The sequence below is a fragment of the Moschus berezovskii genome, chromosome 7, assembly GCF_049115385.1.
Source record: "Moschus berezovskii isolate FMDL1 chromosome 7, NW_MosBer_1.0, whole genome shotgun sequence".
Lineage (NCBI taxonomy): Eukaryota > Metazoa > Chordata > Mammalia > Artiodactyla > Moschidae > Moschus > Moschus berezovskii.
Genome location: NC_142466.1, coordinates 67,329,146 through 67,351,461, shown reverse-complemented (window position 1 = coordinate 67,351,461; position 22,316 = coordinate 67,329,146). Strand labels below are relative to the sequence as shown.

General features: G+C 53.0%; 4 protein-coding genes across 15 annotated transcripts; 2 read left to right on the top strand and 2 right to left on the bottom strand.

Annotated features, from left to right (window-relative positions):
* Positions 1–1,611: 1,611 nt before the first annotated feature.
* On the bottom strand, positions 1,612–13,502 carry RGP1 (RGP1 partner of RAB6A GEF complex). 8 transcript variants are annotated; one of them, XM_055427002.2, is made up of 10 exons: positions 7,120–7,205; positions 6,849–6,924; positions 6,615–6,749; positions 6,108–6,244; positions 5,734–5,817; positions 5,483–5,632; positions 5,066–5,212; positions 4,755–4,882; positions 4,363–4,552; positions 1,612–3,844 (listed from the first exon to the last, which is right to left on the bottom strand). In XM_055427002.2, the coding sequence occupies exons 3-10, from the start codon at positions 6,728–6,730 to the stop codon at positions 3,621–3,623; spliced, it is 1,176 nt and encodes a 391-aa protein (XP_055282977.1). In that variant the 5' UTR covers positions 6,731–6,749; positions 6,849–6,924; positions 7,120–7,205; the 3' UTR covers positions 1,612–3,620. The 8 variants fall into 8 exon arrangements, with proteins under 8 accessions (XP_055282977.1, XP_055282983.1, XP_055282980.1 ...); XM_055427008.2 differs by having other exon boundaries at positions 6,852–6,924; positions 7,120–7,191; XM_055427005.2 differs by lacking the exon at positions 7,120–7,205 and adding an exon at positions 7,098–7,116.
* Positions 2,427–3,392, top strand: MSMP (microseminoprotein, prostate associated). Its single transcript, XM_055427023.2, has 3 exons — positions 2,427–2,556; positions 2,738–2,846; positions 3,212–3,392. The coding sequence occupies exons 1-3, from the start codon at positions 2,427–2,429 to the stop codon at positions 3,390–3,392; spliced, it is 420 nt and encodes a 139-aa protein (XP_055282998.1).
* Positions 7,291–18,113, top strand: GBA2 (glucosylceramidase beta 2). Of its 4 annotated transcripts, XM_055426994.2 has the most exons (17): positions 7,291–8,117; positions 11,376–11,467; positions 11,778–11,893; positions 13,553–13,771; positions 14,071–14,310; positions 14,538–14,640; positions 14,792–14,945; positions 15,033–15,158; positions 15,352–15,524; positions 15,737–15,841; positions 16,041–16,148; positions 16,248–16,399; positions 16,525–16,631; positions 16,768–16,910; positions 16,984–17,099; positions 17,198–17,389; positions 17,664–18,113. In XM_055426994.2, the coding sequence occupies exons 1-17, from the start codon at positions 7,789–7,791 to the stop codon at positions 17,943–17,945; spliced, it is 2,757 nt and encodes a 918-aa protein (XP_055282969.1). In that variant the 5' UTR covers positions 7,291–7,788; the 3' UTR covers positions 17,946–18,113. The 4 variants fall into 4 exon arrangements, with proteins under 4 accessions (XP_055282969.1, XP_055282970.1, XP_055282971.1 ...); XM_055426995.2 differs by lacking the exon at positions 15,737–15,841; XM_055426996.2 differs by lacking the exons at positions 11,376–11,467; positions 11,778–11,893 and having other exon boundaries at positions 14,076–14,310.
* CREB3 (cAMP responsive element binding protein 3) lies at positions 18,098–22,271 on the bottom strand. 2 transcript variants are annotated; one of them, XM_055426999.2, is made up of 9 exons: positions 21,995–22,271; positions 21,728–21,875; positions 21,591–21,658; positions 21,389–21,478; positions 19,830–19,936; positions 19,652–19,720; positions 18,970–19,054; positions 18,787–18,871; positions 18,098–18,705 (listed from the first exon to the last, which is right to left on the bottom strand). In XM_055426999.2, the coding sequence occupies exons 1-9, from the start codon at positions 22,130–22,132 to the stop codon at positions 18,389–18,391; spliced, it is 1,107 nt and encodes a 368-aa protein (XP_055282974.1). In that variant the 5' UTR covers positions 22,133–22,271; the 3' UTR covers positions 18,098–18,388. The 2 variants fall into 2 exon arrangements, with proteins under 2 accessions (XP_055282974.1, XP_055282973.2); XM_055426998.2 differs by having other exon boundaries at positions 21,591–21,875.
* Positions 22,272–22,316: the final 45 nt, after the last annotated feature.

The following is a 22,316-nucleotide window of genomic DNA, read 5'->3' as shown; positions in this document are numbered from 1 at the left end:
GAGCCCGCACACCAGCAGGCTTTTAAGAAACCGGTTCAACCAACACCACCCCGCCACACCACCCCGCCACACCACCCCGCAACTTCTTGGAGAGGGCTCCTGTCTCCGCCCCAGACGTCCTGCAGAAGCAGCCCCCTACTACTTCCCCTGTATGCCTACCTCGTCTTCACTACAGGCAGGAACTCTCACCTCTGTCCCATGACCTCACACACAGCAATCCCCACTGGGTCCCCTCTGCCTACAGCATGACCACCACTCCCTTCAAGCTCTCTAACTCTCTCACTAGTGTCTGCCCCCCATAGGGTTGGCTCCAGGTTGCAGGAGCAAAAGCAAGCCTATGGTTCAGGCATCAAGAGTGTCAGCTGGTGTCCCCACAAAGGCAACAGCAGAGCTACTGGCCACTGACAGGATTTCTGGGCCCTTGTGTTGGTCAAGCCTTTGAATCCACCTGCTCCAGCCCAGAGAATTCCCAGGCCATGCCTCCCACATGCCAGCCTACATCAGGGCACCCTGCTCCCGTTTTTTTTTTTCCCTCTTGCTGCTCCTCTGAGATGGAAAGCCTATCAGACCTGACTAGGGTGAAGGTGCGGCACAGTCTTCATCTCCAGCCATGTAAGCTGTCTTCTTGGAAAAGGATAGGGAGTTCGGAGGACTGATGAAGCTGTTTCTGAATGGTGACAAGGTGAGAGGGAGGGCAGTCCTCTAGAAGTCAGCCAGAAGTAGTTGGGTTGGAACCACTGGGTTACAGGGAGTGGGAGTCTAGGGGTAAATGGAACTGGAGACTTAGAAGGAAAATAGATAAGTGCCAAAGTGATTGACCCTGTGGGTAGGAGAGTGATAGCTGGAACAGGGGTCTTCGGAGTGTGAAATAGCAAAAGAAATCCGGTGTGGCTGGCGCAATTAATACCAAAGGCCAGCATTAGACTCGTCAGAAAGGAGAACCTGAGAGTTCACGGTAGGATGGGGAGAAATGGTTCAGAAACCTTATGAGAAAAAGCAGGAGTCCCAAAGTTAGCTAGAAGGATGGAAAAAGGATATGTCTAAACAGGGAAGAAGTAAGGGTTCTGACCTAGGAAAAGGAGGCTTATCAGCAACGCTGTTCTCAAAAAGGACACGAGGACCAAAACCATCCTGGAGGTAATTTTTGAAGGAAGTGATAGGATGAAAGGAGCATACGTGTGCAAGTGAAAGAAGTCTATAGCAGCTCCAACAGAAGCCGTGGGCCGTGCACACAGGGTTCTTCCGCATCATTCAAAGAATGGAACGTCTAGCAGCGACCACAGAAGTTTACTCTTTCTGGAGGGCTATGTGCCAGGCACAGTGCTAGGAGCATGACATGGTTTAGAGAGGTGAACTAACTTGCTCAGTGTCATATAGCTTTTTAGTAGAATTAGGATCTAAATCCAGAGTCTGACTCTACAACCTATGCTCTTAATCACCTCTCTTCAGGTTCTCCAGAACCTACAGAAAATCCAAAAGAGGATGTCAGAGGATACGTTTCTAAATCCTCATTCCATACAGGAGAAAAGAGGGGCCTCTCATGAAAACTAGAATGACCCATACTGTGAGGGCACTTAGAGATATTCCTCTTTGAAAAGAACCATTCCCAGATATGGCAAGATCTTTTATTTGCTGTGGTTGGGGTGATGAACAATGAATAGTCTTATCTCTGGGATGCCTGTAAAAAAAAAAGAGACACCTGCCCCCAGCCCCCCACCCCTAACTTCTGAGGGGCAGCCATGTCTCTGGGACACTGCAAGGAGACCCTGCCCTAGGGTCTGAGAGAAACATTCTCCACACCAGGTGCCTGTTCGCTCTCCTGGAGCCTCTGGCCGTCGCACCCTACTGCATCTCCTTGGTTTGGCTGGGGCACAGGATTAGCCATCCCCAGGAAATGCCTCCCTCCGGTCCAGGCAGGGATCCCAGCGTACACACCCCTGGAGAGTGTGTGTGTGTTTGTATGTGTGTGTGTATTACGGGGTGGGGGGAGATGGTGGAATGCTTCCTTCTCTCCAGGCCAGGGAGAGTTCTGGGGACCACCTGAGGGCCCTCACCCCGCCCCCTCCTTACTGGGGAAGTGCCCAGTCCAGCGCCCCTTCCCCGGCCACCCTCCTCCCCCTGGCTGTGCGGGGGCATGAATCAGCTCTCACAGCTTGTTAAAGCTAGACCTCTTGTTTTCATGCCCTCACCTCAGGAAACAGAGTTACAGCTTTTCCAGCTCCACTCAGCAGGGGGCCAGGGTCCTCACTTTATAAACATCCCCAAGCCTGTGAGAACAGAGGGCACGGAGATGGTGTAAGACAGGCGCCCAGGGGAGAGAGACAGAAGCTAAGGCTCAAGGAGAGGAACAGAGAAGAGCCAAGGAGACGAGGCCAGAGCAGCCTGAACGGAAGCCAAGAAGGGTCCAAAAGAGCTGTGCTGCCGGAATGGCCCCAGGGATGCTCTGGGCGGGACAGGCTACGGGAACGTGGGGAGGCTGGGGGGTCATCTACTTGGTGGTATCTCTGCTCCTCCAGCACCCAGGAGTCCACAGCAAGTGCTACTTCCAAGCTCAAGGTAAAGCTGGGTGAGGCGTAAGGAAGGATGGGTGCAGAGGGCACTGGGAGCAAGGCTTCAGAGATGGTCCCGTGGCAGCAAACCCAGACTCCCTGGAGCTGGGACACAGGAGAGACCACACGGAGGGGCAGCGTGCCCTTACTCCTCCGCTCTGGCTCTAACATTTCCTGTTCTTCCCCAGCCCCCTGCCACTATGAGGGGAAATATTTCACCCTGGGCGAGTCTTGGCTCCGCAAGGACTGCTTCCACTGCACCTGTCTGCATCCGGTCGGTGTGGGCTGCTGTGATACGTGAGTGACCAAAGGTGGCCAGAGAGAATGGCTCCGATGTGAGGGACTGAGAGATGGCCAGGGTGTGACTAGATTGCTCTGATGTGAGAATGCACGGAGTAGCAGTAAGAGGCTGGCTGAACCTGACGGTACCAACAAGAAGGTGTGAGAGGCTTCAGGCTACAGAGTGATGGGAGTTAGGTGGATCTGGAGGGAAAATATTCCTGCTATGAAATGAAAAAAATCCATACATGGCAGGCAAGAGAAATACTGCAGGGTCGGGGGCACTGGGGAGCCGTGGGAAGAGCGCTGGGGAGGGGATGCGGGGCAGGGATAAAGGTGGACCTTCACTGTCTTGACCCTGCCCCCGTCCTTCGGTTCCCCAGGTCCCAGCATCCTATCGACTTCCCTGCGGGCTGTGAGGTACGCCAGGAGGCAGGAACATGCCAGTTCTCCCTCGTGCAAAAATCTGACCCTCGGCTGCCCTGCAAAGGGGGAGGGCCCGACCCAGAGTGGGGCTCAGCTAACACCCCTGTGCCTGCGGCGCCTGCTCCCCACTCCAGCTAAACGCAACTGACTGCCCTTCTGCTGACCGCCCACTGCTGCTGCCACTTCCAGGGAAACCACTAGCAGCTGCCGATTTATTCTGAATAAATAAGTTAATGCTCCAGCCAAAAGCCTGTCTCTCATTATCTGTGCCACTGGACCCCAGGTGGAAGGAAACAATGGGCCCTACTAGAGCCCAGGGGCTGAGTTCTCAGGATCCTGAAGAAGGTTGTGCCTCGTGGGCCAGTTTCAGATGGTTATAGTGCTGGTGCTGGGGCCGGGGGCCGCGTAGGAGGCCAGGGTAGGGCTTGTAGGCAGCACCTTGATGGGCAGGTCCCAGCTGAAGGTGTCCACGGGCACTTGCTCAGGCCCCGTCCAGGTGGCGGGCTCAGGCTGCTCCATGGGAGGTAGGAGCACCAAACCGGGTTCTCGGGAGGTGACAAACTCAAAATGCAAACGCCACTTCAAGGATACTGTGGTGGGGGGAGATAAATACAGAAGCATTTAGAGGCCAGGAGTAAAAGCCAATGACAGGATGTGGTTAGCAAATTAGAAAACAAAAACAGAACCCTGTATTCAGGAAGGGCAGGGAAGTCATGGGGCAGGGAGCCAGGATCGAGGATTTTGCTGAAGAAATCTAGTGTGTTGTCACTAGAAACGTGACAATAAGGACAAGAGCATCAAGTACCTAAGAACCCAAGTGCGGGACAGTCAGGACTTGGCAGCTTGAAGCAAATGCTCTGCGGAATCAGAGATAAGTGCACCACAGGGTCCCAGTGGGCAGGGGGGAGAGGAGATCTGTGCAGCTATTAAGAATTTAGGGGTCCGTGCACCCAAGAAACAGGGTGAAGGTCTGAGGAAGTGTTAAGGGTCAGAGGTTTGATGTGGAAACATCTGGGCGTGTGTTAGGAACCAGGTTCCATTATACTGTACCAAAGCACAGCATTTTACCCTGGGCTCCCCTCGCCCCCAACAATGGTCAGGTTCTCACCAATGGCTGTGCAGAAGCCTGGGGTGGAGCTGAGAGGGATGGGGAGAGAGAAGCTGGTTCTGGTCGTGTGTAGGCAGGACTCCTGGTGCCGGGCATGAGTGATGTGGGACACCGAGGGGGCACCTCCTGCCCCACGGCGCCGCTGGTACTCAGGCTGCACACGCTCCTCTGTCTGTAAGCTCACTGAGAACTGCGATCAAGAAGACAAGGGTGTACAGGCAGGCACAGGGACGCGCTGACTCTGGGCAAGAGGGCAGTCCAACCTCACACTGTTTTACCAGAGGGCCCTGGGTGACGCCCACTTCTCCATGCCACCTGTCTTTCTGCAGGCCCTCTCCTTCCACCCTAACCCTTCAGGCCCAGTTCCCCCAAAGTTCCTGCTCTTCTCTCACCTGCAAACAAGCTACAGTTCCTTCCCCTAAGTTTAAGGTCCCCACTACGTCCTCGCCAAGTCTGTATACAGATTTGAAGATGCCAAATGTCCCAACTTTTCCTCGGCCATCACTGATGTTGTACAGATCTGGGGAGAGAGGGACACTGTAAGCCTGGGGTCCATACTGGGGAGTCCAAAAAGTCGGCCTTCCTTTATAATCATGAACTATCTGTGGGTCCTCAGAAGAATATGGCGGTTAGGAGAGTCTGGCTTTGAGACAGCAGTACTACAGGGGAGGAAGGGGCGGGGCAATTCTGGAAGGATCCTCACGGAGGCTGCGGCAGGATGTGGCAGCCATGAGGCGCTCCCCAGCCAGCTCGGTGAGCCACGAATCCTTCTTCCCACCTTCGTCCTCCTCCAGGAATGGACTGGATGGGGCTACAGCCTCATCCTGGGGAAACCGGACATCTTGAAGGCCTAGAGAGAGAGTGAGTGGAGAGGTGGTGGGAGAGAAGAGCAGTGGTTAGGGTTTTAGACACCAGCCATCAGGGTTGGAGGTACAGGGCGCCATAACTGAGGGGTAGGCATCTCACCTGCGCTCTAGGATTTTCTCTCCCCAACTCCCTCACACCTTGACTAAGATCAGGAAGCTTCCCTCCAGCCCCTTTCACAAACTAGATCTCTAAAGAGCATTACTGTTTTGGTGAGGCTCTTCCCCAGCCCCTCCCTCCAGGAACCCTTGCTTACCAGTGAGCACAAGAACCCTCAGAGGGACCCTCAGTAAAGTGATGGGTGAGTTGACACGCTGGCAGCCAATGGTCAGTTTGTAGACATACTTGACTGACTGACCCCGAAATGAGGGTGGTCCCTCTACAGGCAGCACTTCGCTGTAGGAGTCTGGTTGGGAAGCAGCAGTCAGGGCAGCCGTAAGTAGCCAGAGAAGTCCTCCCTCCAGGAGCCGCAGAAGGCAATCCAGGGGCCAGGGGGCAGTAACTCACATGATTTGGACTCTCCAGGGTCTAGCCTCAGGTCACAGAAGAGGATTTTTGGTGGAGTGGAAAGGATACACTGACCCCTCTCACCTAAAAAATAGGAAACTGCAACTTAATAACCCCATTGTCTAGCGCTGGAGAAGGCTAGCACAGCAAGTGGGGGCAGTAAGCACTGCCAACACAGAGCAACCCAAACTAAGCCACTTCTCTTTCCTCAAGGTGAGATAGGAACAACTTTATGCCCCCCATAGCAATAATTACACTCTACCACATCCCCGATAGGACAGCGACTGTAATGACCCACTGGAACAATTTGACAACTTCACCCTTGGGTAACAATGATTCCATCCCCCTCTGAAGGCAAAAGCCCCATCTCTAACCTCGATGTGGGAGAAAGACAGTCTGGCTCTCAGGCTGGACATCTGGCTGACTGGAATCGGGGGGAGGCAGTGCCACTCGACTCTCACTGGCGTGGAACTGGCAGTGGATTTGGGCACTGGCCCAGGCCAGAGCCTCACTATGGGAGGAGGAAAAGAAGGCATCAGGGGGAGACTTCCTGACCTCACAAATGCTCTCCCAAACTCCCTACCACACTGAGAAGCCCAACACAGAGAGGTGGCTGTCGTCCAGATCAGAGAATCCAGAACCCCAAAGAGAAACCACCATACGAAGAGAATATACCATAGGTAGCAGGGGGAGGAGAGAGGAAAGGTGCGCCAAGGGTTATGTCACCCACACCTTCTGTTAACTAGCCCTTCCCTGCAATGAGAGCACAATGGGCAAGGTGGTGGTGATGTAGCCACAGGACAACCTGAGCTCTGGCTCAGCACTACAGATACCAGGCTTCCTCCCAGAAGGGCCGCCTTCTGCGCTACCAGTGTCCCCACCTGGATGCAGAAGTGGCCGTGGGGGGCAGGGGGTTGGTGACGGTCACCACACACTCCAGGGCCTCCCCTGCCAGAAACACAGGACCTCTGCTCAGCTCTGCTACCACTTCAATCATGGCAGCTCCGGGATCGGGTCTAGAAGGAAACGAGGGATATCAGAGGTAAGCACCACGGCAGGGAAGGGTGTCTCGGGCGAGCCTGGGGGTGAGGACCGAGGAAACGGGCGTTCAGTACCACGGTGTCAGAGGGAAGCGCCCAGGTTTGGAGTGCGGGAAGGCGGAAGGCAAGTATGACGGCAGCTGACCGGGCACTGCAGAGGGAGACGGCGCCGCTTAGGGTCCCAGCCCTCCGCCCCTATCGGCGCCAGGTCATCCCCTTGCTTCCCCGCCGGGACCCCCAGGCCGCCCCGACCCCTTCTCTGGAAGTTCCACGTCCCTGCCCGGGGCCCCGGCCGCCCGGCACCTCGCGCCCAAGCCCGGATACCCCTCAGATCGAAACAGGGTACCCGGCGCCTCGAAGGCCTCGGCCGGCCGCCCCTCCGGGCCCGGGCCAAGTGCGTGGCTGCGGCCGCGGCAGAGGCGGGACTTCCCTCCGAGTCCCTTCCGACCGGAAGCGCCGGGCCGGCTAGGCCGGAAGGGGCTCGGGTGGGCCGGCCGCCCTGGGTCACCTTCCCACGGGCTGGTACCCGGGCGCGGGCGCCGCCCCGGACGCCGGCCGGCGGGACCCGGCGCCCACCGCTGGGGGGCCTGGTGCCGCGGCCCGGGGACGGTGCCTGGGCTGCGGCGAGCTCCCAGGCCGGTCCCGGGGGCGGTGCCTGGAGGGCCGGCCCTGGGGGCTCCTCCCCTCTCCGCGGGCCCAGTCGCCCTTTGGCCGGGCCAACTAATCACCGCGGCCCAATGACGTCGAGACCCGATCCTTCCCGCCCAGGACCCAGAGAGACAACCGAGGGTGAGACCGTGGCGGCTTTATTGCTGTCGCCGCCGCTGCAGCAGCATCAGCCACCTGGTTGCACGGAGACACCAGCTCGCCCCAGCTTTCCCCAGTGGCCGGCTCTCCGAGACAACACCTAACAACCATCCACGCCCGCATCTGGGCTTGGCTGGCCAGATACTTGGTACCAGAAAGCTCGGGAACTGAAACCACCGAGGTCCTGGAGACCCAGGATCCAGGGAATATGGGAACCGGAGTCCCAGCCTCGGAGCAGACCAGCTGTGCCAAAGGGGATCCACAGGCTTCTTGCCCTGAAAATGGCACGGAGGCTGTGCAGGTTACAGACTGTCCGATCCCTGAAGACAGTCAACCCCAGCATGAACAGGGTTACAGCAGTCCGGAGGACTCCGGGCAGCTGATGGCTTCCTACGAGGGGAAAGCTAAGGGCTACCAGGTGCCTCCCTTTGGCTGGCGCATCTGCCTGGCTCACGAGTTTGCAGAGAAGAGGAAACCCTTTAATGCCAACGACATCTCGCTGAGCAACCTGATAAAGCACTTGGGCATGGGCTTGAGGTGAGTCGATCCCATTGCCTAGGGGACCTTGTGCCTCACTTTGTTCCAGCAGAGGCAGGAAAGGGTGAGGGAGCAGGAGGGTGTCTTGTCCTGGTCAGGCGGCCCCTATTCCCAACATCATCTAAGCCCATGGTTTTGGAGGGTGAGACCAGGTCAAGTCTCTCTGCAACCCACTTACTTCCAGTGACTTGTCTTTTTAGCAAGAAAGGGCATTTGAGCCTTGTAGTAAGCCTTACACATCTAGGCTCCCTCTCAGTTGCTTTCTCTTCTCTGAAGACTGCCCTTTGGGATTAGTTATACTTTGTGACTAGTTATACTTTGTGACAAGGTAGTAAAGATACTCTGGCAGTTTCAGTACTGATACAATGTCCTCTTCTGGGAGGGGAGGGTTCTCAACTCCAGATTCCCCTAAGCAACTGGAGTATTCATTGAACCTCACTTAGGCACAGCATTTAACAGTCCCAACACCCTTTGGATTCTGTCTCAAACTCTGGCTTCAGGGAGTGGTTGAGAGCCTGCCTGCTCTCAACCCTAAGAAGAGGGTGGTAAAAGGTAATATTCACTCTATTCTGGAATAGATGGCCCCTGATATAAAAAGCAAAGAAGACCTTTGACCAGAATGGCCCTGCCTTAGGTGTTCCTAGAGATTAGTTATAATCTTCCAGAGCATTTCCTGGTCCCCCGCCCCAGCAAGGGGTTGCAGACAGGCTGAGAGCTTATCCTGGGCTGTAGGACTGCTCCGGATCCTCACTGAGTGTTGGGACCAAGACCCAGTAACAGGGACAGGTGCCTCTGAGGACAGAAAGCATCACCCTGAGGTCATCCTGAGTCAGTTGCCACAGTAAACACAGAACTGCGGAGGGAGGCTTCAAGTATGGGAAACCTAGCTTTGACAGCCTCTTAAGTAGAGGCTCCTTCTCTTCTGTGGTCAGTGCTGTGGGGCTGGGGTGGAGAGCCCATGGACCTAACCCAAGCCCTCGGCAGTGGGGAGGGCTTGTTGCTGACTGGGTGTCTGACTCCTTTGACAGTTCCTCTGGGTGGCCTGTACCAGAGCACGGTAATTCCTCCAGGCTGCTTCTGAAACTGACTCGGCTAGTTTTGACCCTAAAAGGCTTTGGGTCAAAACAGGATCTGGGGCCAGGGTACTGAGAGAAGCACCTTGGGGTGCATGTGGTGGGAACACTGAGGTCAAGAACCTGTCCGTAGGCATCTTAGGCCCTCCATCCCAAAGTATAAGCTGCATCACAGATGCCTGAAGCTGTCCTCAGCCCCTGGACCCAGCTCCTCATCCCAGGACAGGGTTTTGAGATGAGGTTCTGCCCTGAGGAGAATGCAGGGGTGAGACAAGAATTCTGAATGATTGAGGTTGAAATCATGGAAAAGGACAAATCGATCAGGAATAGCCAGCTGCTCAATGGTGTGAGAGAAACGTAGGCCCTAAGAGGGAGCTGAACTGGGGGCACACTGATCAGGAGCCCCAGTAAGACAGAGTTCTCTTGGCCTCAGAATGGTAAGAACTCAGTTTTGGTTGCTCTCCCTTTCAGCCCGAATCCATCCATTCAGTAAATGTGTACTGAGTGCTTGTTCTGTGCTCGACACTCCTTTGTTCTGCTATCTTCACATCTTGCATTTCTTCCTCACTGCCCTAATCGGAGCTGTGCCCTCCCTCCCTTTGGCAATCCTTTCTGGCCACCAGTTTCAAAGTCCAGTTTCCTCTAAGCTGGCAAAGAAGAGCTGCCTTCCCACTTTCCCAATGTTCATCTTCCCTCCGTCTCCCCTCACTCCCAGAAGGTACCCTCCCTGATCTTTAATCATATTTCTCCTCCACTTGCTTCTGTCCCTGTTCATTTTTCTTATGTTCCACTGTTTGTACATATGTTCTTTATAAATCCAGCAAATATTTGTTGACTGCAGACCAGGTGCCCTGCCCTGTGCTTGAAGCTGTGGGTAATAAGCAACAAGTCTTTGTCGCTGTCCCTTTCCCCAGGGAACTGAAAAGTATGTCAGACTCACATGAGGAACACTAAAGTAACAGGACAGTGTCTGGTGGGGAGCTGAGATAGTGTACGTACAAGTAATGATGATATGTGACACAGATATTCCACTTTGTAGCTTTCCTATCTATTGTGTCATTTGTGACCTTAGAAGGGCACAAATGTGCCAATAGAAGGGCATCTATTGTGCCCTTCCAACCATCCCTTGAGGTAGGAAGGGCAAGAGTATCCCTATGGATTCAGCAGGGTTACTTATCCCATTACAGGGTTATAAGCAGTGTGCTTGAATAATGGGAGAAAAGAACTAGTGAGGGAGGAGAGTGGAATTGGGAGAGAGTCCCGGCAGGAAGGGGTTGCTTAGTGAGGACTCACTCTGAATGGAAACTGTAGGAAGTAAGATAGGCTGGGGCTTTCCTGGTGGCTCAGATGGTAAAGGATCTGCCTGCAATGCAGGAGATCTGGATTCAATCCCTGGGTGGGAAGATCCCTTGGAGAAGGAAATGGCAACCCATTCCACTATTCTTGCCTTGAGAATCCCATCGACAGAGTGCCTGAAGAGCTACAGTCTGTGGGGTCACAAAGAGTCAGACACAACTGAGTGACTAACACACACACACACACACACACACACAATAGGCTGAGATAGATGTCAAAGCCTTGAACCCGGGGTTTTTAGAAGGCTTTTCTGGGATATAATAAGAGAACAAATTAGAAATCTTACAGTTTAAATGCTGAACTGAAAAAGAGAGACAGAAAAAGGAAAGAAAAAGACTTAAAAGAGAATGGCCCAAAATGTATATGGGCAGGATTTTTTTCACCTTCCACCTAGTGCATTCTCCAGATTTTCACCTTTCATAATCAGAAGAAAAATCATTTTTAAAAAGGAGAAAGTTATTGCAGCAGCCTATGCCTGTTTATGGGGTGGGAGTGATTATAAGTCAGGAAACTAACTGGCCCTTTCAGCACCTCAGATGGAAGCTCCTGGAATAAATTAAACCAGTGGTGGAGTTAGAAGTGAGGAAAGATCAGAGAGTTCCTTCTAAGGAGAGTAGAGAGGAGAAACCAAGATAGTCCCATGCCATGACTGGGGGTGACTGGGAAGATGAGAGGACCTTGAACTACAGAGAAGTCGAGAGGAGAAGTTTGGAGGTGAAGGCAATGGGTCCTTGGAATACTTAAACATGGGAAGCCACGGCTGGGTGTCCAAAGAGAGAGAGGTGAGTGCAGCCCTGTGCCCTGACCCACAGCGCCCCTTGCTCCTCAGGTACTTACAGTGGTGGTACCGGAAGACCCAGGTGGAAAAGAAGAAACCTTTTATCGACCTCATCAACTCTGTGCCCCTGAGACAGATCTATGGTGAGCCTCACTCCAGCCCTGCCCAGTCAGAGAGGGCAGTGTCCAGGCCCACTTGGAGCTAGGCAAAGAAACCTTCAGCTTCTTTAAATTGCACTGACCCATTCCCTAGGGTTTCCTCCCACCCCAGCTTTATTGAGATAGAACTAACATAGAACACTGTATAAGTTTAAAGTGCACAACGTGTGAATTTGATATTCTCCCCTGACCCCCCACCCCAGGTTTAGGGGAACCCACCTCTATTGTCTAGAAAGTGAGAAATGGGCTCTTTTTCATCTCCCATGCCTCTCTAACATCTTGATTCTTTCTCTAGGTTGTCCCTTGGGTGGCATTGGGGGAGGCACTATCACCAGAGGCTGGAGAGGCCAGTTCTGTCGTTGGCAGCTTAATCCTGGAATGTACCAGCACCAGACAGTCATGGCTAACCAAGTAAGAGGCAGGAAGTAGAGCAGAGGTCCCGGACAATACTTCCCAGGCAGGAAGGGTCTCTTGGCTAGGGTAGGATGTGGCGATTAGAGATGTACATGTTTCCATCTAGTATTTTCAGGATGCTTTCTGTGTGCCAAGCCCTGTGCTGGGGTGTACTGTAGCAATGAGACACTGAGAGTTCATGTTCCTTGAAAAAGAAAAGGTACCCCCGTGCCCTTTATTTCTCTAGTAAATGCCTCCTACCTGCCTTGCCATCCCAGCTCCACTGGTTGAGCCTGTCCCCAGCCACAGACAGTCAGACAATTCCGGGATCATTTAACCTGCTTGAAAGATCAGAAGGGAAAACAAACCAAAAGTCTGCAAATGCACAGGAAAACAGATGAATGCACAGAGCACCCACTGCTTGCCGTGATTTGCCAGCCGTCAGCCACTTCGTCACTGCTAGGCCTTTGACTGCCAGAGGCATGTGGGCTACCTTTCATCATCTCTCTCTAGTGCCCTCCCATGTTGAGTTGTCCACCAGGTTCCTATTTCCTGTCTGAGGGAGGCCTCCAGCTCATCTTCAAAGGAGAAATGACTAGCAGACCTTGAATCCTATTAATGACACTGCCCTTCCTAGTTCAGGTTCACCAGCCCCGCCCAAGGCCCCAGGCTTCCTCTCTGCCTCATCTCTGAGGTATCCTGAGGCGAATGCCTTCCAGAATCATAACTCTTTTTTTGTATAATATTTAATATGTAAAGACAGTCCTATAAGGGAAGTACCATTATTATGCCTGTTTTACACATGAGGCAACTAAGTAGCATGCCCAAGGTCACATGGTTGGTAAATGGAAGCACTGGGATACAGAACCAGTTTTCTCTGTGGTTACGAGCTTGTAATGTTAACCATTACCTACTATTCCAACAACATAAAAAATTATTTGATGTATACATTAAAGATATTAGGTGTACTTTGAACTGAGGGAGGAGATATTAACTCCTCACAGCCCGTACCCTCCAGAGCAGTCAGGGAGTCAGAATGTAAACACATTATCACATGCTGGACTAGACGGGTAGGGGGACACACAGGAGAATGGCTCACTGCTTGAGGGGAGAGATGGCATTTGATCTAGGCCTTTAAGCATGAGGGGTTTTACCAAATGGAGAATGAACACAAGCAAAAGCTTGGAGAAGGAAATGTATTGTGCTCAAGGAACAGTATTTGATACTACCAGAATATAAGGGCTTGAACAAGTAATGAATCTGATGGGCGGGGAGAGGCCACCTCAAGAATGAAGCTTTGAAAGCCAGGTAGGTGATTTTAGATTTTAGCCTGAGAGAGTCACTGAAACATTATAAACACAGACTAACATATCTTGAGTTCTCTGTAAGAATGATCAGTCCAAAATCCAGATGGGGTGGGGCAGAGATGGTGCAGGCCTGTCTTAGGGCAGTTAAGACCAGAGCAGTGAGAAGGGAGAGCAAGCAGGGAGAAAGATGGAGAAGGCACGATTTGCAGTGATTCATTGAGTGTAGGGGGAAGGCCTGGGGGAGATAAGTGAAGCTGTGGGGCTTGGGTCACTACTGCAGGGTCTGGCAGGGAAGGAGCTACTCTGAGGAGAGGAGTCTCGTTTGAGATACCTGTTACCCCATTCCAGCCCACATACCTTCTTGGTTTAGTTCACAGTGTGTTTGCGCCGCAGAGGACAGACGGTGTACCAGCAAGTCCTGTCAGTGGAGCGCCCGAGTGTCCTGCGCAGCTGGAACTGGGGTCTGTGTGGGTACTTTGCATTCTACCATGCCCTCTATCCCAGAGCCTGGACTGTCTATCAGCTTCCTGGCCAGAACGTCACCCTCACCTGCCGCCAGATCACACCCATCTTGCCCCATGACTACCAGGTGAGACTCCCCCTTGGTTTCCTCTGTGCTCTCCCTTCCCCAGGATCTCTCTTTCCTGGAAGTGTCGTGACCTGTGCAAGAGAGGGGGTGGGGCATGAGCTTCACGCTGCATTCCTAGGACCACCACCCAATTGGTCTTCTGTTTCCTAGTAGACAGCCTGCCAGACAATATGGGGAGATTCAAGTGGAAGACAATTAGCGGGTATCTGAGTCAGCTCCTCGGTGCCAAGGACTGATCCTGGGAAGTGGGGCCAGAAGGGCTACACAGGGACCATCTGAGTCTGACCTTCTGCTCCCAGGACAGCAGCCTGCCTGTAGGAGTCTTTGTGTGGGATGTGGAAAATGAAGGGGATGAAGCCCTGGAAGTGTCCATCATGTTCTCCATGCGGAATGGACTCGGTGGTGAAGATGACGCCTCCGGGGGGTTGTGGAATGAGCCCTTCTGTCTGGAGCGTGATGGGGAGACTGTCCAGGGGCTGCTGCTGCATCATCCAACCCCCCCGAATCCCTACACCATGGCTGTGGCTGCGCGTCTCTCGGTACGGAGGAGCCTGCCCTATAGCATTGCCCTGAAGCCCTGCTCTCAGCCTCGCCCCTGAGCCCAATCCCATACCACTGGTCTCTTCACTTCCTCAGCTCCTGAGTTCCGCCCTTACCATAGCCCTCTAACCCGTGGAACTTGGAGGCGGGAAGATGTAGAAGGGAGTTAGTCAGGAGCCACGCACCTATGGAGTTTCTCCTCACAAAGTCTTTGACCCCTTAACAGGCAGACACAACGGTAACCCACCTTACAGCCTTTGACCCTGACAGCGCCGGGCAGCAGGTGTGGCAGGATCTACTTCTGGATGGACAGCTGGACTCCCTCGCTGGTAATGGGGGGTCTCATGGGGAGGGGGAGGGAAGAGAGGATGTCCCTGTCTTCAGACCAGGGCTGGGAGGCCTGGTAACGACAGGCCTTCTTCCTATGTCAGGGATCCCTATGGCCAAAGTGGGTACTCACTCATTTTGTGCTTCTCTCAGGAAAAAGCCTCCCTTCGCAGAAAGGAGTGGGCATCGCTGGGGCTGTGTGTGTTTCGGGCAAGCTGCCACCGCGAGGCCGGCACCGCTTAGAGTTCTCACTGGCTTGGGACATGCCCAGAATCATGTTTGGAGCGAAGGGCCAGGTCTATTACAGGTGACGGGAATGAGAGTGTGCATGGATCATGGAGCTGGGGCTCTGAGCGGAGTCCACGTTCTCATCCCTCCCCTTCTGTCCACCCAGGCGGTATACGAGGTTCTTTGGCCCAGATGGTGATGCAGCACCCGCCCTCAGCCACTATGCCCTCAGCCACTATGCCGACTGGGAAGAGAAGATCTCGGCTTGGCAGAGCCCGGTATTGGAGGACAGGTGCCAGTGGAGCCCGTCTCTCGCCTTTCTCCCAGGCCCTCACACTTTCACTAAGACCCCTTGATTCACTCTCCACCACCAAAGTCAACAGAGCTGGGATTCACTTGGGACCCCTACTCCACTAAACCCCAGAATCCTTCCTTTCCTAGAAGTGCCACCCTCATGAGACCATTCCCTCCTCCTGCCTCCCCAGATCCTTGCCTGCCTGGTACAAATCTGCACTGTTCAATGAACTCTACTTCCTGGCTGATGGAGGCACAGTATGGCTGGAAGTTTCTGAAGACTCCCTGCCAGAGGAGCTGGTGGGTGGCATGGGTCAGCTCCGCCCCCTCCTGCAGGAGTACGGCCGGTTTGCCTACCTTGAAGGTACGGGCTGCTGAGGGATGTGGTGCGTGTCCATGAGGCCAATTAGTGCCCTGCCCCACGGCAGGAGGATGGGTTTTGCCTATCCCAGGGTACTGGCTAGAACATGGAGTGTGATGGTGCCCTACACCCCAATTATAGAGGTGCAGCTAGGCAGGGCAGTATGAAGCAGCAGCAGGAATTCTGGCAGCGTGTTATCTCCTTCATTTCTCCAGGCCAGGAATACCGCATGTACAACACATACGATGTCCACTTTTATGCTTCCTTCGCCCTCATCATGCTCTGGCCCAAGCTTGAGCTCAGCCTGCAGTATGACATGGGTGAGGGTCCCTTTTATGCCCCTTCTGCTTCTCAGTTCCTCACAGCCCTGAACCTTGGTGGTCCCTGATGTCTCTTCCACTCAGACATATGTGGATCCTGTTCACTGGTTCCCCTCGAGTCACACACACAGTTCTGTGCCCCACCCCAAGCCTACCCATTCCCTGCCCCGCACCCCACCTTGTGTATCTGCTCCCCCAGCTCTGGCCACTCTCAGGGAGGACCTGACACAGCGACGGTTCCTGATGAGTGGGGTAACAGCACCTGTGAAAAGGAGGAACGTCATCCCCCATGATGTTGGGGACCCAGGTACAAGTCCCTCCACCACAAGGGCGCTTCCCTTCCTCAGTTTCTGTGCCCTCCACCCGAGCCCGCAGTGCAGGTGACCAGATTTCCTCCCCTCCCCAGATGACGAGCCATGGCTCCGGGTCAATGCGTATGAGATCCACGATACTGGAGACTGGAAGGACCTGAACCTGAAGTTTGTGCTGCAGGTTTATCGGGACTACTACCTGACGGGTGACCAGTGTTTCTTGAGGGACATGTGGCCTGTGTGTCTGGTAAGGGACACATGTGCAGTGGTCTGTGTACCAGGGGCATGTTTCTGGGCGTCTGGGGAAAGCCCAGATGGCTACTGTTGTCTTTTCTTAGTATCTCGGTCTTCAGTATCTTGATCCCTCTCTAGGCCGTGATGGAGTCTGAAATGAAGTTTGACAAGGACCACGATGGACTCATCGAGAATGGAGGCTATGCAGACCAAACCTATGATGGATGGGTCACCACAGGCCCCAGGTTAGGGGGTAGGGATTTCCAGGGCCTGAGGTGGGGAACTGGGCATCAAGGGATTATGGGCTCAGTGTGCCTATTATACTGTATGAGAGTGCCTGGAGCTGCCAGGCTGATTCCCCCAACCCATGTCCCTCATCAGTGCTTACTGCGGAGGACTGTGGCTGGCGGCCGTGGCTGTGATGGTCCAGATGGCTGCTCTGTGTGGAGCACAGGAGGCCCAGAATAAGTTTTCTTCCATCCTTAGCCGGGGCCAGGAAGCCTATGATCGGCTGCTGTGGAATGGTGAGTGGGGGATCCTAAAGAATCTCAAGGCAGCTCTGGGAGGCAGGAGACTTACTTTGTCCTCCCTCTCCAGGCCGCTATTACAACTACGACTGCAGCTCTCAGCCTCAGTCCTATAGCATCATGTCTGACCAGTGTGCTGGCCAGTGGTTCCTAAGGGCCAGTGGCCTTGGAGAAGGAGACAGTGAGGTGAGAGACTAGGAGGAGAAATCCTAGAGAAAGGTAAGGGTTTTTCCTGGGGGTGGGAAGCAAGTATAAAAGACCGTGTTTCTTCCCTGTCCCTCTAGGTGTTTCCTACCCAACAGGTGGTCCGTGCTCTCCAAACGATCTTCGAGTTCAATGTCCAGGCCTTTGCAGGAGGGGTCATGGGGGCTGTGAATGGCATGCAGCCCCATGGTGTTCCTGACACATCCAGTGTCCAGTCTGATGAAGTCTGGGTGGGCGTGGTCTACGGGCTGGCAGCCACCATGATCCAAGAGGTAACTCACTCCCTTCCCCGGCTCTCTGCCATCTGTACCTTGGCTATCAGACTTCTGATAACCTAATTCAATGCCATCTTATCCATTCAGAGAGCCTCCCCACTTCCTTGGCATGCATTCTATTGCCTGTCTTCAGGCTTCTGCCTATGAGCCAAATTTATCTCCCCCACTAACCAGGAACTCCCTGGGGGCAGAGACCCTATTATCTCCATCTGTCCAGCTGAAATAGCTATTCAAGGGTTGCCAAGTAATGACTTCCCTCTCTCCCTCACAGGGCCTGACTTGGGAGGGCTTCCGGACAGCTGAAGGCTGCTATCGTACTGTGTGGGAGCGCCTGGGCCTGGCCTTCCAGACCCCTGAGGCGTACTGCCAGCGGCGGGTGTTCCGCTCACTGGCCTACATGCGGCCGCTGAGCATCTGGGCCATGCAGCTGGCCCTGCAGCAGCAGCAGCAACATAAAAAGGCCTCTGAGCCAATATCCAAACGGGGCACAGCACTATGCACCAGGCCCAAACATGGACCAAAGGAAGCCATGGCAAACCCAGGCCCAGAGTGAGCCGTGTGAACTGTGGAAGGAGGCGCTAACAGCCTAGCCTTTAGCCTGACCTTTCCTCTGCCACCACCCCTACCCCCAGTCTCCTGCAACCCTGAGCCACCAGGACAATCATGCCCTCCCTTCTACCTACCCACCGCGCCAGTAAAGAGGGGTTGAGGGTGAACCATGCATCAGAATCACTTATTTATTTCTTTCCTCACCCCATCCCCTCACTGCATGAAGTGTTCAGGGAGGTCATCTTATTCTCCTAGGCCCTTTCATGGGGTGACAGACATACACATGTTCAAATAAAAGACCCAGAAAACCAGTAAGTGTGGTGTGTTTGAGTCCTCAGGCTTCCTGACAGGGCACAGGACCTGAGGCTAGCCCTCTCCCATTCCCTTTCCTCTGAACACAGACTAGGGGGCACCAGACTCTGACAGAGGCCCCCCACATCCTCCCATCTAGCCTGAGTATCTGCCCTGCAAGATAACAGATGTGGGGCTGGGAGTAGGGAGCCATCCTTCCTCTCTTGTGAGATTTGCATGCAGGGGAGATATGGAATCTGGGCAGGAGCACTCTGAGAAACCATCAGGCAGTGGCAATTGCAGCGGAGGCTCTGCTCTAGGAGCCTGAGGCATGAGATGGAAGAGGCAGCAAGAGTTGCTAGGAGCCTGGATCTCATGGTCCAAGCTGTCCTTTGGTACCTCTGACTGCAGGGCAGGTGGCTCCAGTTGCGGGGGGTCCTCGCTGGGGAGGGCACGAAGCTGACGGGACAACACTGAGGAGACAAAGCCTGTTCAGGGGCAGGCTGGGGTTCTCCCCTACCCCTTTCTAAGTGGTATCCTCAAAGCACTCTCACCTCTGTGCTCAGCTGGCAGGCTCCCCCTTGTGTCCGAGGAGTACATAGCAGGTACGAGGAGGAGACAGAAGGAAAACAGTAGAACCTGGAGCACAGGAGAAAAGAGATGAAGAAGGGTTCTTGCATTGCACCACTCTCCCTGCCACCTGAGAAAAGAATATCTCCTTCCATCACCATCCTCACCAAGACACAGGTGCTGCCGCTGCTGGCTTTATTTGCTGTCTGAATCACCATGGCCTGAAGTTTCCTCAGCTGATCCAAAAGGGACCTAGAAGAGGGGACAGTGAGCACCCCAACCTGGCACCTTGCCATACAACAAAACCCTCCTGTTAAGGCCATCCCCTCCATGTGTGCACTAGATCCTCTCTTACTTTTTGCAAGTGATCTCTTCTGTGAACAAAATGTCAGACCTCATTAACACAAACACACGTTTCTGCCCTGACTTTAACTCCTTTTGCAAACCCCTTCAGTGGTTCTCCACTACTTGATCAGCTCTGTACACAATCCTCACCAGGGATTATATTCTCTATCTTCTGGCCCAACTCACCTATGTTAGGGTTCCAGCCAGACTGGACTAGGCTGTGTCCTCTCTGCCCAGAATGCTCCCCACCCCCATCCCAGAATCGTATCTACTATCAAATGCCATCTGCCACATGAGGTCTTACTCCCTCTCTTCCTTCCTGATACTTGTGAATTTATTCCCCATTACTGTGAGCTTCATGGAATCAGAGACCCACTAAAGACCAAGCATCAGACCTTATACGTGAGAGATGCCCCGTGAGAAATCAAGTATGGGGCAGGAGAAAGACTGAGACAGTATTCAGTGGGAGGGATGAGAAAAGCCTGATGTGGAAGAGTTGCTTACAGATTCTGTTCCTCCAGGAGCTGTACTTTGTTCTGTAGCTCCAGATTCTGGGCTGTGTATTTCAGGACCCTGGAGGAATAATAGGGATGTGCGGACATGGCCTGTATCCTCCCCTTCAAAAACCTCACACTTCCAATTACCTGTTTCTCCCATCCCCGAGTCCAGCTCCCTTTCATACCTGCTTTCTAAACCCCCCACATACACCTTCTTCTTCCTGCGGCTCTCTTGAGCAGACTTTTTGTTTCGAATCTTCCTCCGCACTCGTTTCAGAACTTGTTCCTCCATCTGGGAGAATACAGGAAAAGGGATCCCATCAGAGGAACATTAGACCAAAGAGTTTGAAGGCAACCAAGTTCAATCTTCTCAAAGCAGAAATTCCTTTTACAATTTCCCTGACCAATAGGCACTTTGCTTCTGTCTGAATGCTTCTGAGGACCAGGTGTTAATGTCCTCACAAGCCAAACCATTGTAACAATTTTATTAAATAATAATTTTAAAAAAAACCCTTCCTTATCATGAGCCAACATCTGCCGCTGTTATTTCTACCTGTTGGACTTACCTAGCACCTAATCTCTGGGGCCATAATAGAACAAAGGTCTTCAGCTATTTTAAAGCACTTGACATTTCTTTTTTAAAAAAAAAACTGGGTAAAAATTTTAACTCATCATCTTCTCTCTTCTCAGGATGGACTGCATCTTCTTAATATCTGTCAAAGATAATAGGCTCAAAACTTAAGAAGCTTTTTGGCCAATATAAAGGAAAACAAGATGGTTACTGCCCTTCTAGTGGCAACACTATTAGATAACTGGTATCTGATGATACAACTGGGCTTCCCCAGTGCCTCATCAGTAAAGAATCTGCCGACAATGCAGGCAACTCAGGAAACACAGGTTCCATCCCTGGGTCAGGATGATCCCCTGGAGAAGGAAATAGCAACGTACTCCAGTATTCTTGTCTGGGAAATCCCATGGACAGAGGAGCCTGGCGGGCCATAGTCCATGGAACTGCAACCATGTTGCAGTTAGCGACCAAACAACAACAACAACTAAATCTGATGATACAGCTTCTAAACCCCATTCACTTCCTTAGTAGCCATATCACACTGTTGACTCAACTTGTACTTTTTTTTGGCCACGCCTCGCTGCTTGTGGGATCCCAGTTCCCAGACCAGGGACTGCACCCTGACCCTGAGCAGTGAAAGCACAGAGTCCTAACCACTGGATTGCCAGGGAATTGCCTCAACTTATATTTTTAAGAAACTAAAATTCAGTCAACCCGTTAACGGACATTGATTTCATCATAGTATCACAATACTGTGCATGTGAAACTTCCACTCATTGCTTGAAACTCCAAATTTTACATTTATTCTTGTTATACTACTTAATCCAGCCTTGATGAACTCTAATACTTAATTTACTATTCAGCTACAAGTAAATTAGCATGAAACCAGTGAAATATAAGTATCAGAGCTCCGTGCTTGTACAGTACTTTCCAAATCTCTTTACTAATATGACCCTGATAATTTTGAATTCTTAGTTAAAAAGAACACCAAATTTTATACAAGCACTACAAACCAGGATCTGTCCTTGCAAGCAGTATACTAACCACATGCTCCAGCTTCCCATTCACAAATGTGCTAATCTCTCACCTCAGTTCTTTTTCAAGTTACTGATACAAAATTTACAGAACTGGCCTACTTGGAACTCACAACCCCCGTCCCTACAATGGGAAACTTACCTTAGTGAGCGGAAGCATCCCAGGCAAAGTAAGCCCCTCCTTCTCCAACAGCCTCTTCTCCTCCTCAGTCAGTATCAGCCTAGCAATCTCCTGCGGTTCCGGAGAAGTGGGCAGCAGAGTTGCAAAGGGATTTCAGAAAGTAACGCGTAATACTGCCCCGACCCGCGCAGGGAATAACCCTCATGTAAATCAAGTCAAGTACCTGATCTGCCGGCTCCTCCACACGCAGTGGTGTCATCTGAGCCCCCTCTTTTCCATAGCTCTCATTATCTGCAAAAGGGAAAATAGTCAGGACCCGGAGTCCTCTCCTTTCCCGAACTTCACTTATTTCAGGCTTACCTAGATCTATGGAGACATGCTCTTGTGAGAGGGAATAGGTGTGGTCATGCTGGACAAGACTGGGGTTAGAGCTGCTGAAAACGTTCAACGATGCTGGGGGACTCGGCAGGCAGCTCAGGAAATCCTCCACGTCCCAATCGCTCAGAGACTGCACAGGGTTCAAATTAACAGGCTTTGACCATCACCACCCCCTGCCTCAGGGACATCCCCCGCCTCGCCCACCAACCCGCCTCACGCCTCCCCGACTCAGAGCCCCCCCCAACTCACCTCAGAAAGTGGCAGCTCCCAATCCGGCGGAGACGCCAAGGCCTCGTCGGGAGCCGCACCCAAACCACCGCTTTCCTCTAGCAGGAAGCCTAGCAGGTCGTGGTCACCCGGGTCCAACGCCAGCTCCATATGAGACATTTACGGAAAAGATGCACAGAAACACAGGAGCTCACCTCGCCACCCGGACCCTATCCCCAACCAGGCGTAACCGCGATCGGCTCTCCAGCGGCGTTTTCCTCCTAGCTGCTGGCGACAACTCTGAAACCGGGACACGCCTCCCAGACTCCACTCCCCGCTAGACATCCAACAGAACACAAGTGAC